The 15,058-nt window shown below is 35.4% G+C and overlaps 1 protein-coding gene across 1 annotated transcript; it reads left to right on the top strand.

Annotated features, from left to right (window-relative positions):
• Positions 1-8,958: 8,958 nt before the first annotated feature.
• On the top strand, positions 8,959-14,687 carry LOC121314182 (dermatan-sulfate epimerase-like protein). Its single transcript, XM_041247193.1, has one exon. The coding sequence runs from the start codon at positions 9,810-9,812 to the stop codon at positions 13,446-13,448; it is 3,639 nt and encodes a 1,212-aa protein (XP_041103127.1). The 5' UTR covers positions 8,959-9,809; the 3' UTR covers positions 13,449-14,687.
• Positions 14,688-15,058: the final 371 nt, after the last annotated feature.

The raw sequence follows: 15,058 nt of genomic DNA, 5'->3' as shown, positions 1-15,058 counted from the left end.
TTTTCTTTGTATATGTTGCCATTAGGAGACATTATTCGCAGACTTGGAGTTAGCTTCCATTCTTACACAGATAACACACAACTTTACTTGTCTGTAAATCCAGGCAACCCCTCACTAGGGCCCTATTAGCTGCATGCCTTGCTGATATAAATTGTTGGATGGGTCAAAAACAAATTATGTTGAATTCATACAAAACAGAGGTTATGTTTTTGGGCAGTCAGAACCAAATAAAAAGAATTGCCTTATATGAGTTAGGGTTCAGCAGCTTTTCATCAAATCTAAAACCGGAAATTAGGAATTTGGGGGTCAAGTTTGTGGGGTTGTTAGTTGTTCTGAGAGTGAATAAACATGGTGCGGGAGGGAAGGTCTTGTCTTGTAAAGACCCAGTGTTGTGGAATGCTCTACCATCTTCAGTAAAAAAAAAAAAAAAAAAAAGCAGGGCATCTTCCTACTTTTAAAACAGCAGTGAAAACCCATTTTTATAAAATGGCTTTTTTTATCATACTTTTTGCACTGACTGTGTATCGTTTTAGAATTTTTATAGGAATTATCTTTGCCTTTTAAATTTTGTATAACATTGTAAAATGTTTCAAGCACCTTGAGGTCCTTGTGATAAAAGACACACTATAAATGTCAATACATAATAAATAAATAAATAAAACACATCCAGACATGGGTTATTGCTCACATAAGAAATAATAGGATTACTACTATTTACAAGTCAGGAAATGAATTTCAAAAAACAGAGTTAAAAATAATAAAATTGTTATGGTTTAAACATGAAGCCACAGAAGTCAGGAAATGCCGTATCAGTCATAACTCAGCTGAATCCAGACTAGACTTTTAGCAGAGATAATGAAATGTGATGAGCAGTGCAAATGGCAGAGGTAAGAATATTCATTTTAAAACCTTAGCAACAACACATTTAATAAGGAAAAGTTCCACTAACACAATGAAAAGTACAATGAAAAAACTAACGACCAGGTATCCCTATCAAGGATGTAAATAACACATCACAGGTATTGGTATAATTATTAAGTAGGTCACCATGACCTACTGTAACTCCACAGCATGTAAAATATATCATAAACGCTCATGGAAAGTGTATCAACATTAAAAGTATATGGAATAATAAACAAGTGATCGACATTAAAAGTAAGTGGAATAAATTGTTGCAATAAAAATCAATGCAAAGATTAATCAAATTGGGGCAAGCAGTTGTCAAAATGTAACCTTAAATAGCTCAGCTAGGCAGGTGTCAGTAGCAAAAGCTATACTCAAACAATATATGGAATAACTTCTTGTTATTAGGCAAAGTTTAATCAAATTTTGGTGAATTATTAGCCCAGCCCAGCAAATTAGAGGCCAAAACTCATGAAAAAGTAGGTCACAATGACAAGGTTTTGAAACCTCCCCAAGCACTTGTGCTAATGAATGCCCACACCAAGGTTCATCATAACAGAATGAGTGATTACATACATACAGGCGTCTCCCGAATCCGTGTTACCAGGGAGAAGTGTAAATGGAAATCAAAATGTTCTTACCGCCTCCTTTTTCACTGCACTCTTTATCCTTGAATGCTGTCATGACCATCACATCTCAGCATTAAGTTGTAGCATGGCGTTCCTAACTTTTGTGGCTTTAAGCTACACCATTAAAGTTAATTTAATTGTCATTTTTTATAAAGAAATTACTGACTTTTGTGGCTTCGATCTTAAACCATAGCTATTTTTTAACAAAGTGTTTTTATAATGAATAGCTACTCAGCGTTAACTATATAGTACACACATATGGGCTCCCCATAGCTTGTTCTGTCCCAGTACCACAAATATCACACTGTGAAGGTTAGAGCAAGGGCAGATATACCCCACACCAAGCAACTTCATGGCAACCATGTACATTAATATATAAAAAATATATCATCTTAATTTAAAAAACAGGGAACTAAAAAGTATAATTCCCTGCTGCAGTGTTATCAGTATGTAATTATTTGGAAACACTGCATATATAATGCTGCATATGTGCACAAATTTAAAAACATATCATAATTAAGCGCACAAGTAATTCAGAAAACAATACAATAAAAGCAATACAATGTTACAAATTAAGATATGAATTAATAAATATTTGCCCCTAATGTGAACATCTTCCTACAAATACAAACAATTAGTTTCTAAGGCATAGCTATTTGTATTGTTGTTTACACTGCATTGTGTTTGACTAATGCCTACGATGTTGGAAATTTTTATGATCTCTTTTGTTCTTCCCTCATGTTTCTGTTAAGGTATAATTCTGGGTACTTGTTCCTTGAGTATCATCAGTAATGCAGCATTTTCTCTTAAATGTCTAGAAAAGTATAGCACCTATCTTTCAAACATCACTTCTATGCACTTCTTTACTTTTTTCTTCTTGTAAATTAATTCCCAAAAGAGGTCTTCTTAGACTCCAAAATAATCTATGAGATGTACAGCTCTTATGTAGTATACATTTGAGTTTTGGGCTAGGACTATTTTTAGATACTGTATAGTTCCATGAAACTTATTTATACTCCATCACAAGTCATATCAGGAATGCTGGCTCAGCATTTATTTATTTTTTGAGCTGGACTGATTGGCCAATGGCTTTTTTGAGTTTTTATTGTAAAGCGCCTGGGATGTAAAGCACCATATAAAAGCAAACTGTATTGTATTGGAATTAAAACACCTTGAGATGAATGCCAATGCAGCTCATGCAAATATGTTGGCATAATAAAGTGCCAACTTTCTAATTATATGCAGTTTGTCATAAAACTAGCTTTCAAAATTAAAATCTACCGAAGAACCTCAATTATGGTGCCCTAAACTAATTACTTTTCAAAGCCATTAAGTCTATTTCTTCTAAAGTGATAGAAAGTCAATTCACCTTGGCAGTTTCACTGACAGACTTAATTTTTAATTCCTTCATAAAGGGTGTAATCGTTGGGAACTAATACTTTTAAATCAAGATCAGAACTGAAAAAATGCATGTGAAATGTGGCATGCAATTAAATTGTTTAAGTCATTAGCAACATGATAGCACATTGCTTTGAAAATCTAAATTACATTCCATAACTCCAAATTATGTGAAGAAACGGCTTACAAAAGTATCAAACAGAACTAATTATCTGAAACTGAACATAACAACAATGTGGCAACATAGATATTTCTTTATGGTAACAGCAAATGTAATGAAGGCATCTACAAATATAATGAAGCAATATACAAATATTATTATAGAGATTTAGTCCTGGATAGCTCCAGTTCTAACTACTATAATCAGACATAACCTCATGCACAAAACACTGCAATTTGGGTACTAGTCTTGTTTATAGGGAGTGGACTGATAAATTGATTGAATTTTGAAGACATTCTAATGAAAACATTTGTCAAACTAAATTTTTTTGTGAAATATATTCAACTTAATTGTAATTTTACTAAATGCCAAATAATTACTAGATTATCAATTGATGTATTTGCCTAGTTTGAAACGCCCAATTTTTGAACATCACTTCACCAATAGGTGTCCTTGCCTGGCATGGAACTATCGGGCTGCATTATAGTGCAGTTCAGCCAACCAACCCCCGTCGTTTCTCTGCCTAGGCTGTGGGAACATACCATGAACTGTGCTCTATAATTTATAAACTGCATTATAGGACTATAAACAAATCTAAAATGAAAAATACAGAAGGTTGTTTTTTAATAATTAAAAAAAAAAAAAAAAATCAAGCCCTGGAGTCAAGGGCCCAGCATAGAAATCCTCTACCTGGACACCTCATTCGAAACTGCTTTAAAAGATGTGTCTTATTATTTCTCTTTATGCTAGTTTAGTAGCCAGTGCTTAATCTTTTCAGCAGATACCGTTGAAAATATTGATGTGCTAGCCTGATTACTCAAGGTATCTCATTTTAAAATTCTTGTGTTGTCACTGCTGTTTTAGTGGATATCAAAATTTGGCAAAACTGATGAGATGAGTTACTGGTGCTGATCAAGTTAGACAAGGCATTCATCTCCTTCTGTAATGTGCAGAAAGGTTGGCTCAAGAGAGTGAGAAGATCTTGCTATTTTCCACTCATTCCTCTGCAGGACCAGAACAATGCCTGGTAGACAGAAATGATAGAAAAGTGAGTGGATTTATATACCTATCTCTTCTCAAGGATAGAGCTCAAAGGCAGAAAATAATCGTTATTATGCATAGAAATCAAAGCCAGTCAAACAGTCATGAAATTAAAGAATTGCTGCCTGCATATTGAACCTATTCTGTATTTAGTAAGTCTCTTGGTCCCCCCCCCCCCCCTTAAAGATTGTAGTTGCTTTAATCATAATCTTTTTGAATTGCAACAGCATTATACAATGTAATCTGCTGTCTTTAAAACCAGATTTGAAAGAATATTATGTTTAAGCCCTTTGAAGTATGTATAGCAAATAGCTGAATTTTGACAGTGTTAAAATAAAGCTCAGATATGGTGCCAAAAGAAATGGAAGAACTATTCTTTATGTGACTTATTCTGCATACAGATTAATCTCTTTCTACAATGATTCAGGAATATCAAACACACATGCACAAATATTTTACTGGTAACTCCATCTCAGTTACATACAGTATGTGAGCAGGAGGATGATGGGAAATGTAGTTCTGAGAGGTCCATGCGGGTACATGTGAAGCCATCTTGAGGCAGGGAATGCTTTAAAAGGTTTAAAAAGTGGTCAAAATGTAAAAAAAAATAATTAAAACAATACACACACTTTACGTAAAGAGTTGTAGCAACACATGAGAACATGTAACACAATAAAAGAAAAAGGTCCTTATGTACCCTTTAAATTGGAAACAGTTGAAATATGTACATTATTCAAACAACAGTCAAGTACCAGCAACAGAGATTAGCAATGTTAAATACCACAATATCCGAAAAGTACTGTGTTAAACATGTACTGTACTTAAAATAAAGTATTGACTTAATTTGTGCTAGGCTGCTTTTCACAACTCCCTTAAAAATCATAAAATGTATCTTAAAAAGTAAGTGACTGGGTTCCGAAAAATATAGCATTACATGTCCCCACATGTTGCTATAACTGTTTAAAAAACTTAGCTGTATTTTTTCTTTTCATTATTTACATCCTGAAAACATTTTACAGTTATAACTTTAAAGTCTGTTTCAAAGCTCTTTTCAAAATGGCCGATCTATTGCATTGATAGTGTAAGGATTATTGTTCACATTGTCACAAGTAACACAGTAATAATGATCCGTGCCATGGCATGGAAAAGCCAGAGCACTTGTTATGTTTTTGGTTTTTTTAATTGCTTTTCCTGCAGTGATTTTGTGGACAGATCTCAAACCCCAGTGCACTAGAGCAGCCATTTTGAAAATAGCTTTGAAACAAACTTTAAAGTTATAAGTGTAACAAGTTGTAAAGATGTTAATGATGAAAAGATAACTGACAGGTATGTTATTTAAACAGTTGTAGTAACACGTGGGGATGTGTAATGCTATATTGTTTAGAACTGGCTACTTACTCTTTAAGGTCTATACTTTACACAGCATCCCTCACAAGCATAAATTAGGCAGAATCAATCAAACAACACAAGCAGACAGGATACAAAGATGGTAGTGACCAAGAATAATGACACAGGTTGTACTCGTCATGCTATTGTTTCCAACCTGCAGAAATAAAGTTAACATCTCCAGAATCAGATTTTGCTTGTAGAGTAGAGCAATTATTAACTCCAATCACTGCCAGTAGTAGCAAATGTACTGTTAATAAAGTGATATGACAGCAGATTGTGCATCATGTATTATGACAACAGATTGCATTAAGAGAATGTGACACGTAATTATATTCCACAATTCACCCTCGCACTCTCACTTAGAAAAGAGGAACTGTGCCCATTAAGTGGGGGATTATGGGAAATTCTAGACTGTTTGTTCAATGAAGTCATGTGTTAATTAACGTCTAATGTCCCAAGTGAGTCTGTAAGTCATTTTGTTTCCTGTTTTAGAATCAGCTAACATGCATCTGGCTAACAAAGGCATCAGCTGTGGCTTCACAATATGACAGACTATTGGTTTTAATGACCCTGCTATATGCACAAATGTGTATTGAATGAATGCAACAGCACATAGTTCAAAATAAATTAATATGCACTGTTTACCAAGTGTCATGCAGACGTGTTTAATGTTATTTAAATTTAAGATGTATTCAAAGGAATGAAACAGTTTCCAGCATAGATACTTCATTCATTTAAAATAGGTGTTGTGGGTGATTTGTATGTTTCTGAATTGTTTAGCAACAGGGAAGAACAGGGTTTGCTGTACTACTTTCACACAGTCTTTAATTGTTCTTCACAGAACAGCAGATGTGATGAATGACATGACATGAGTGGCAATTTGTAAAATGGGAACCTGTTGTGATGCCTTTTATTTGTCATGGATCCCAATCATGTAGGTTGAAGTGAAAAAAAAAAAAAAAAAAAAAAAAAAAAAAACAAATACACATAGTTGCAGTTTTAAAAAAAATAACTAATTTACATTGGATTGACTTTCATTATATTTCCGCTTGCCTCTTCATAAAAGAACAAGATCAGTATATAATACATTAAAAACACAATGGCAGTGATTTTCTGTTTCAATACACCCCATGAATTGTTAGAACTGGAATCAAACCCATCATCAGCTTGCAAACTGTTTTCCTTTCAGTTAATGCAAACTAATTTGGTGTACAATAAAAGCATACAAGCTTGTTGCAACTTCACTTGAAGATGGAGAAGTGATTGGCCATTCTGTAACAGCTGTCTCTGTAAACATATAACCATACTATGAAATTGTTTGTTTAGTTTGGTGTTGGATTTTGGGTTTGGGCTGTTGTATGCATCTTTCACACATGCAACAATTTTTTTTTTTTCGTAGCATGCAACAAGTAGTAGAGCCGTCTGTGGAATTCTCCAATTAGCATGTTACTGTGTATTTCTGTCATTAGAAAATAAGGAGTGAGCACGGCAGTGGTATCAGTAACGGGGATTAGATATGTCTGCAAATTGGGATCAAGGTCTTATTAAAAAAGAAGGAAAATCAGTGAACCATGTTTTTGTTAAGCCAAACAATTGGTGATCTAAAATATAAAGGCAATTTGAGCAACTGTACTCATTCTGCAGCATAAAGGATCAGGACAATAAATAATACAAACAGATGAATTACTTGAAACAAAGCTACTTATTTATTTATTTTGAAAGATTTTTTTTATGTTTTTCAGGAATTACATTAATTAAAAATCAGTATTAGCTTGTTTTTGTGTGTGTGTGTGTGTGTTTTTTTAAACATACAAAATGGAAGCTTATACATTGAGTCAAATGTAGTAAGAGAGCTTTGATCAAACCACAATGCATGCTGCTCACATTGTGATACTGGAGCCTGTTTTAGACACAGGGGCCTTTATTTAAGGCTGCTCACAATGACAAGGACCCACCTTGGACAAGCATAACACAGTCTATTCAAAGATGTTCCTCATGCCAAAAAAAGCAACAGAACTCTGCTGGTGACTGAACGGAAATATTTGCATTTATTAAACATTTTAAGCAAAAGAACCACAATTAACAGGCATTAATCTCAAGGTAATGCTCTTAATAAGGATCATAATGCAATTATAAGGTCTTTAAACTATTCTTATTTGTATTTTTTTATTTAATCATAACTTTCAGAAAACATTGAAGTTTGCAAGGAATAAGCCCTCCACATCGGGTATTACTGTGAATCAGGAACCTTTAAATGTGCCATGGCTTTGCTTCAGGTATCATTACAAACCAAGCCCTTTAACTATGCGACATGTTTTTTTTTTTTTAACTAAAGCAAATTAGTTAATGTAGAACAAATAACACGTACTGAATGATAAAGCCCAGACATCACATTATATAAAACCGGACTGGAGGGTAATAATCATTCAGTTGCTGAATGGGAATTATTCTCCCAGTTCAAATAATATATCCTGCTAATATCATCACATTCTATATCACAGTCATTAAATTACATTTAATATATCAAAAACCATGACAGGATGATCTTTTTTTTTGTTTTTGTTTTCAAATAAAGTATGTCTTGTGTGTGTTGCTAATAATTGTTATGAAAATCAACAGTGACTTTTTTCAGATTAAAAAAAAAAAAACATATGGCAGACAATGATCAAAATTCACAAAGGATGAAAATCACTTTTATTCCAAAGTGACATCAGAACCATATTTTCAGAATGGAGAGGGGGCGGGAAACGCTGGTCAGACTAGGCTAGGAGCTGAGATGTTGGTCATACCAGCAGGTGCTGGTAAACTGGTCAGACCAGCTAAGAGCTGGGAGATGCTGGTCAGAGCAGCAGGAGCTTGTAAACTGGTCAGACCAGCTTAAGCTGTTCCAAAACACAACCATCCAGAGCAGCTTAAGCTTATCAATGCTGGAATTTCTCTTTATGACAGAATCTACCAAACACTGTTTAAAAAATGTAATTTATAAAATTACTTAATAGCGCCCTCTAAAGACTAAATAATATATTTTCTCTCAAAACACAATGCAACAACAACAACAACAATAATAATAATACTAAAAATATAATAATAATAATAATAATAATAATAATAATAATAATAATAATAAATTCCAATATGCACAAAACATTATGTACAAGAAGGCTACATCTTGTATCAGACATAATTCAATTAAAAAGAAACAATAATAATAAAAAAGAAATATCTACATTAAAAACAAAAATATTGCAAAAAAAAAAAAAAAAATTGTTTCGGCTTGCACTTAAATGAAAGAAACTATTGGCAGACTGAACTTCCTTTTGAGTTTCTTTCTTTCTTTCTTTTTTCTAGCGGAAGTTAATAAAAGTTGTAGAATGGCATGAAACCCTATCCTAAAATCATTCTTAGCTGGAATGTGAAATGTCTGGAAACAGAGCAAGATATCAGCACTGTAGATGTTCTATTTTGTTCAGAGTCTGCAGTGTTTTACCTCAGGAGAAAGCGTCGGATCTCTGTGATTGGATTGGACACGGCTTGACTGATGTTTGTGCAGGAGGAAATGTTTTAGCAGGAGAGATCAGATCAATAGTTTGTTGCTGGCTGGGAGAGATGTGAGGAGATTTTCCCCTTATTTTTCCACGAACAACGAAGAAAGAAGTCGGGGCGTGATTATAAACTTTGTAATATGTACATGAGACGGAATGGTGTTATTACCAAAACGAACGGAAGTCTACGAATTCTGGAATGGTTTTAAATGGTACTATTTTTAGCCTGGCCGTAGTTTCTACGAACTCTGGAAATTGTCATCGCATTACACCACATTACAAGGACTCAAATTGCATCTTTGTTTGCAAAAACGTAAGTCAAAATACAATCCTGTTACAAATGCTGTTTTATTCATTTATTGATTTCACCGAGAGTCCATATTAAAATTATATTTATTTGCATAGGAGACCTGATGACATCCGACTAAACACGTTATTCTTACTGACATATTACCTGTGGTAGTTTTCAAAGACTGACACTTATCACGTCGCTGTATTAATGCTTGTCAGTAACTAACATACCAACCATGTTATAACTAGACTGCTCCTGTTTACTTTATTTAAATGTTGCAGCAGGTCGACTACAGTAGTTTTAGATATTATCGTCGTTATAGTCCTAAACATCGGTGATACACCTGGAAGATATTCACAGTACAATCCATGTAGAGGTTTCTAAATGTACATTTACTTGGCAAAGTAGCTAATCAAGAATCAGAAAAAAAAGCTACTGCTTTGCGCATCATCATCATGGCTCCGTGCTGTATGGGGAGGGCGGCAATTTTGTTTTCACTTTTAACACTGGGAGCTGCCTTTTCAGGAGTTTTCAATTCCTCATACAAGGATGCATTTACTGACTACCTGGATCAGTCACAACAACAAAAACTCATTGATTATTATACAAACACACATCAGACCAGTGATATTTTAAACTTGCATCCAAATTTATTTTTTGGCCAAGGAGAAATACAAGGCTTAAGGCAAAAATCTAGCACTACACACATCCATATTTTTAAAATGATCAGGAATGCAGTAATGGCTATGCTTTCCACACCACAGCTGTATCTTCCTCCAGTAAAGCATGAAGACTTCAGTGCAAAGTGGAATGAAATGTATGGGAACAATTTGCCACCCCTTGCTTTTTATTGCCTTCTTTGCCCAGGGGACACAGCTGCTTTTCAATTTGCTGTGGAATTTATGGACAGAATGGCAGCATATCCAGACTGGGGGGTCACTACTGCACCAAACGACGAGGTACCCATCGCACACTCTTTAACTGGGTTTGCAACAGCTTTTGATTTTCTTTATGCTTCACTAAGCACAAGTCGTAAAGACACCTATCGAAAGAAAATCAGGGCTGTAACGAAAGATATGTATGAGTTTTCCAAAATCCGAGGTTGGGGGAAGCAGTTATTGCAAAATCACCAAGCCACCAATATTCTAGCAATACTTACAGGTGCATTAGTGACTGGAGTCCATGATGATCCAGAGACAATGCTTTGGAAACAAGCTGCTGTTAATTGTATGGAAAAAACAATGTTTCTGTTAAATCATGTTGTAGACGGTTCCTTGGATGAAGGGGTGGCCTACGGCAGCTACACAGCCAAATCAATTACTCAGTATGTATTTCTAGCAAAGCGCCACTTTAGTATAGACAACACAGAGAACAACTGGCTGAAACAACATTTCTGGTTTTATTATGCCACGCTGCTGCCTGGATTTCAAAGGACCGTTGGCATAGCTGACTCTAACTACAACTGGTTTTATGGTCCTGAAAGCCAGTTAGTTTTCTTGGACACCTTTGTGCTAAAAAATGGTACTGGAAACTGGCTGGCACAGCAGATCAGAAAGCATCGACCCAAAGATGGACCCATGGGAGAGTCATCATCACACAGATTAACCACTCTTCATACTGAGTATATCTGGTACAATGCACAGCTAACCCCACAGCATCCCTATGGCTTTGGGGCATCTAAAATGCATATTTTCTCAAACTGGGGGGTTGTAACTTATGGAGCTGGAATGCCGAACAGTCAAGGGAATACTTTTGTGTCTTTTAAGTCTGGAAAACTAGGAGGCCGTGCAATCTATGATATAGTTCACCTTAAACCATATTCATGGATTGATGGATGGAAAAGCTTTAATCCTGGACATGAGCAACCAGATCAAAATTCATTTACATTTGCCCCCAATGGCCAAGTTTTTGTATCCGAGGCTCTTTATGGACCAAAATATAGCTTTTTAAACAATGTGTTACTGTTTGCTCCGTCCCCAACAAGCCAGTGTAATGAGCCATGGGAGGGGCAGCTTGGGGAGTGTGAAAAGTGGCTCAGATGGATGGATGACAAAGTTGGAGAGGCAGCTGGAGAGGTTATTGCAGCTTCTCACCACAAAGACATGATGTTTGTAAGTGGTGAAGCGGTATCTGCATACTCCTCAGCAATGAAATTAAAAAGTGTCTATCGCGCTCTGCTTCTTCTAAACTCCCAGACACTACTCGTTGTAGATCACATTGAGAGGCAGAAGGATTCTCCAGTTAACTTGGTCAGTGCCTTCTTTCATAATCTTGACATTGATTTTAAATATATCCCTTATAGGTTTATGGACAGATTCAACGGTGCCCTAATGGATGTATGGGATGCGCACTACAAAATGTTTTGGTTTGATCGTCATGGCAAGAGCCCTGTTGCTAGGATACAAGAAGCTGAGCAGGCTGCTGAATTTAAGACGCGTTGGACACAATTTGTTAATGTAACATTTCAAATGGATAGCGCAGTTACAAGAATGGCCTATATATTCCATGGGCCTTATGTTAAATTATCAAATTGTAGATTTATTGATGACAGCAAACAAGGGTTGAGGTTGGCTGTGAATATTAACAATACTGAGAAAATTGTGTCAATTGTGACAAACTATCAAGACGTTAGCGCACGATTAAGTTACCTTGGATTTGGTGGTTATGCCAAAGTAGAAGACATACATTATGTTACAAGGTTTGGTTTAGGGACAGATGTTGTGCTAAAGAAAAACACAGTTAATGCAACTATATTCCATTTTGGGTTTACAGTGAATTTAATTGCAGGAGTGATCTTGTGTGTCGCCATTGTATTTATGGCCTTACAACGTAAGTTTTATAGTTGCTTCAATAAATTTTTGCGTTGTGCTCTAATTACAGTTATTATCCTGTGGATTACAGAGCTGTTGTTTATATCAATGTATTGTAACCAACCCCTCTGTGGAGTGAAGTGGGTAAGGGCCTCAACAGATACTGATGCAAAAGAGTCTTATTCACAGTTTTTCTATTTGCCAACTGTTGTAATTACATCACTTCCTGGTTCTGGAGCAGAAATTTTAAAGCACCTGTTTTACAACAGCTCTGATTTTATTTATGTAAGAATCCCTACAGAGCATCTGGATATTCCTGAGACAGAATTTGAAATTGACTCATTTGTGGATGCTTGTGAGTGGACAAAATCTGATGTTAAGAGTGGCCGTTTTAAAATGATACAGGGCTGGTTTCATTCTATTGGCCATAACACAAAACTGCACCTGCAAAATATTCAGTTGAATGAGGTAAGAGGAAGTAGACTTGTTCAGAGGACCACTGTTGTCAAAGATAAGAGAAAAAAGATACGAAGAAAGGAGCCTTTGGCTGAACACAAAAGCAGGGGAAAAAGAAGTCTGGACCAGGATGCAGAATATATTAGAGAGCTGAGAAGGCATCTTTCTACTCATCAAAGTGCACGTGTTGTAGTTAGTTTAAGTAGTGGAAGCTGGACTTTGAAGCTTCCTTTTATTCAGGAAGTTATAGGGCCCTCTACAAAGGCCTTATATGTTGTAAGAGACCCCCGTGCATGGATTTATTTAATGCTGTATAACAGCAAACCCAGTCTTTATTCTTTAAGAAATATTTACCAACATTTATCTATGGCCTTTAAAGAGGAAGACAACAATGACAAATGCAACTCTAATTCAAGATATGCCCCTGAATATGAGTCATTACGCAGACTACTGTCCGGCTCAGAATCTAATGCAGTTTCATTGTTAGCTCACTTGTGGCTCGCTAACACAGCTGCATCTCTTCGAATAAACCAGGACTTATCAACCGTGAATTATCTCCTGATAAAGTTTGAAGATATTGTTCAGTTTCCACAAGAAACAGCAGAGGAGATTCATGTTTTTCTGGGTGTTCCTTTAGCTCCTGCTCGTTTAAATGAAATCATTTTTGCTACTTCAACAAACTTGTTCAACCTCCCCTATGAAGGGGACATATCACCCACTAACATAAACATTTGGACACAAAACATGCCCAGAAAGGATATCGGAGTAATTGAAGACATATGTTGGTCTGTTATGAATCAGTTGGGGTATTCAAAGTTTACGAATTAAATGCTGCAGGTCAGCTGTCTTTTGCACTAATTAACTTAATTTAAGGAAAGGTCAATTATAACCACTTGTTAAAGTGGAATGGGATAACAAACTTTTACTGATACTGAAAAACAGTTTGTTGGGTTCATGTTTACTGTGTTAGTTGATTAACTCCCGATGTAAAACAGTGTATTGTGAAAGGGACAAGGTAATATTTTATATCAATTAACATTGTTTTGGGCATAGGTTAGTCACCTTATGTCTGTTAAAGATATAGGGAATAGGTTAATATGGTGCGTATGGTTTTAATAAAAATAAAAATAAATAAAAAAGCTGACTTTATTTTTTCTGTAAAGTTGGAATATAATGTAAAATATTGGTGCGTTTTTTAAAACATATTTTAACAAGTGGACAGAAAATCAGAGCAGAGTATCTATAAAGGTGTTTGTATGTGTTTTAGGGGTCTGGTTACTGGTTATGCTTTTACTTTGAATATTTTGGTATTTATTTGTATTTATTTATTTGTACATTATTCAGGCTATGCAAATATTTCAAATGAAACACTAGATATTAAACATGTTGCGTCCCTATACCTTTACTGTAGGTCACATGGTCTGATTTCTGCTAGACAGTAGGAGTTAGTTTGAACTACAATGTATGAATTAATTGGGTTCCACAGCAGCAGCATTTTAACTGTAGTGCTGGCTTTGAAATATGTGCATGTTCCTAAGCAAAAAAAGCAAAATGTCTTGATGGGACCAGTGATACTATTGCAGGGGTTGTCAACCTTTTTTGAATCTGGTCCTACCATCCATACAGTAGCGAGAGTTATAAATCGCATATCAGAAATCTGCCAGTCACAGTGAAGCATTCACACAAATTCCAGTAAATCTTGTGTACAGATGTCATTCCATTGTCCAATAATCTAAACAAAACAAGACTTTTTTGTAAAATGTTTTTCTTTAAATTTTCATGAATTTGACACTAGTTTCTCAGAAGAAAATATTACCAACATTGTTATAATCGTAAAAACACAAATCTCTCTCCGCTGCACTTTTGTTTTCAATAAATAGTCTCACCACAACACAGCACCTGTAGACCAACACACATTATTCAAAGGCTGTGGCAGTTGATTTGGACTGAACCATTTCATCCCAGGGAAAGGGGGATAAAAGTTTGTGTTTTACAAAAATAAAACTATTTTTCATTTTAAAGCTATTCCTGAGTACAGTCTTCTTTTGGGTGATTTAGTATGTTAATATGTTGTGTGTATGGTGTCTCTTTTATAGTATGAGAGATGTCATTTTGCACCATTTGAGCAGCCAGACTTGCAAGCTTACAAAGATTAGCAGCATGGTATGGCACAGGATAAGGTTTAAGATACTTGGCAGACACTGTGGAATGCTTGCTGTAGTATTATTTTTTTCTGATTTAATGCCTCAAGTTTTCATTTGCAAAAGTCATGTCAGTCCAGGATGACTGGTCTCCAAATTACTTCAAGCTGTCATTGGCCAGAACATCACCACGGACACACAGAGGATGAGGTTCATTTGCAGTGCCAACAAAGGTTTCCAGTTTCCAGTAACTTTCTTCATATTTCTGAACTTCGGGCATGTCTGTGTACCATTAAA

The sequence above is a fragment of the Polyodon spathula genome, chromosome 4, assembly GCF_017654505.1.
Source record: "Polyodon spathula isolate WHYD16114869_AA chromosome 4, ASM1765450v1, whole genome shotgun sequence".
Classification (NCBI taxonomy): Eukaryota; Metazoa; Chordata; class Actinopteri; order Acipenseriformes; family Polyodontidae; genus Polyodon; species Polyodon spathula.
Note: the sequence above shows the minus strand (reverse complement) of the source record. Positions and strands in the feature narration are given on the sequence as shown.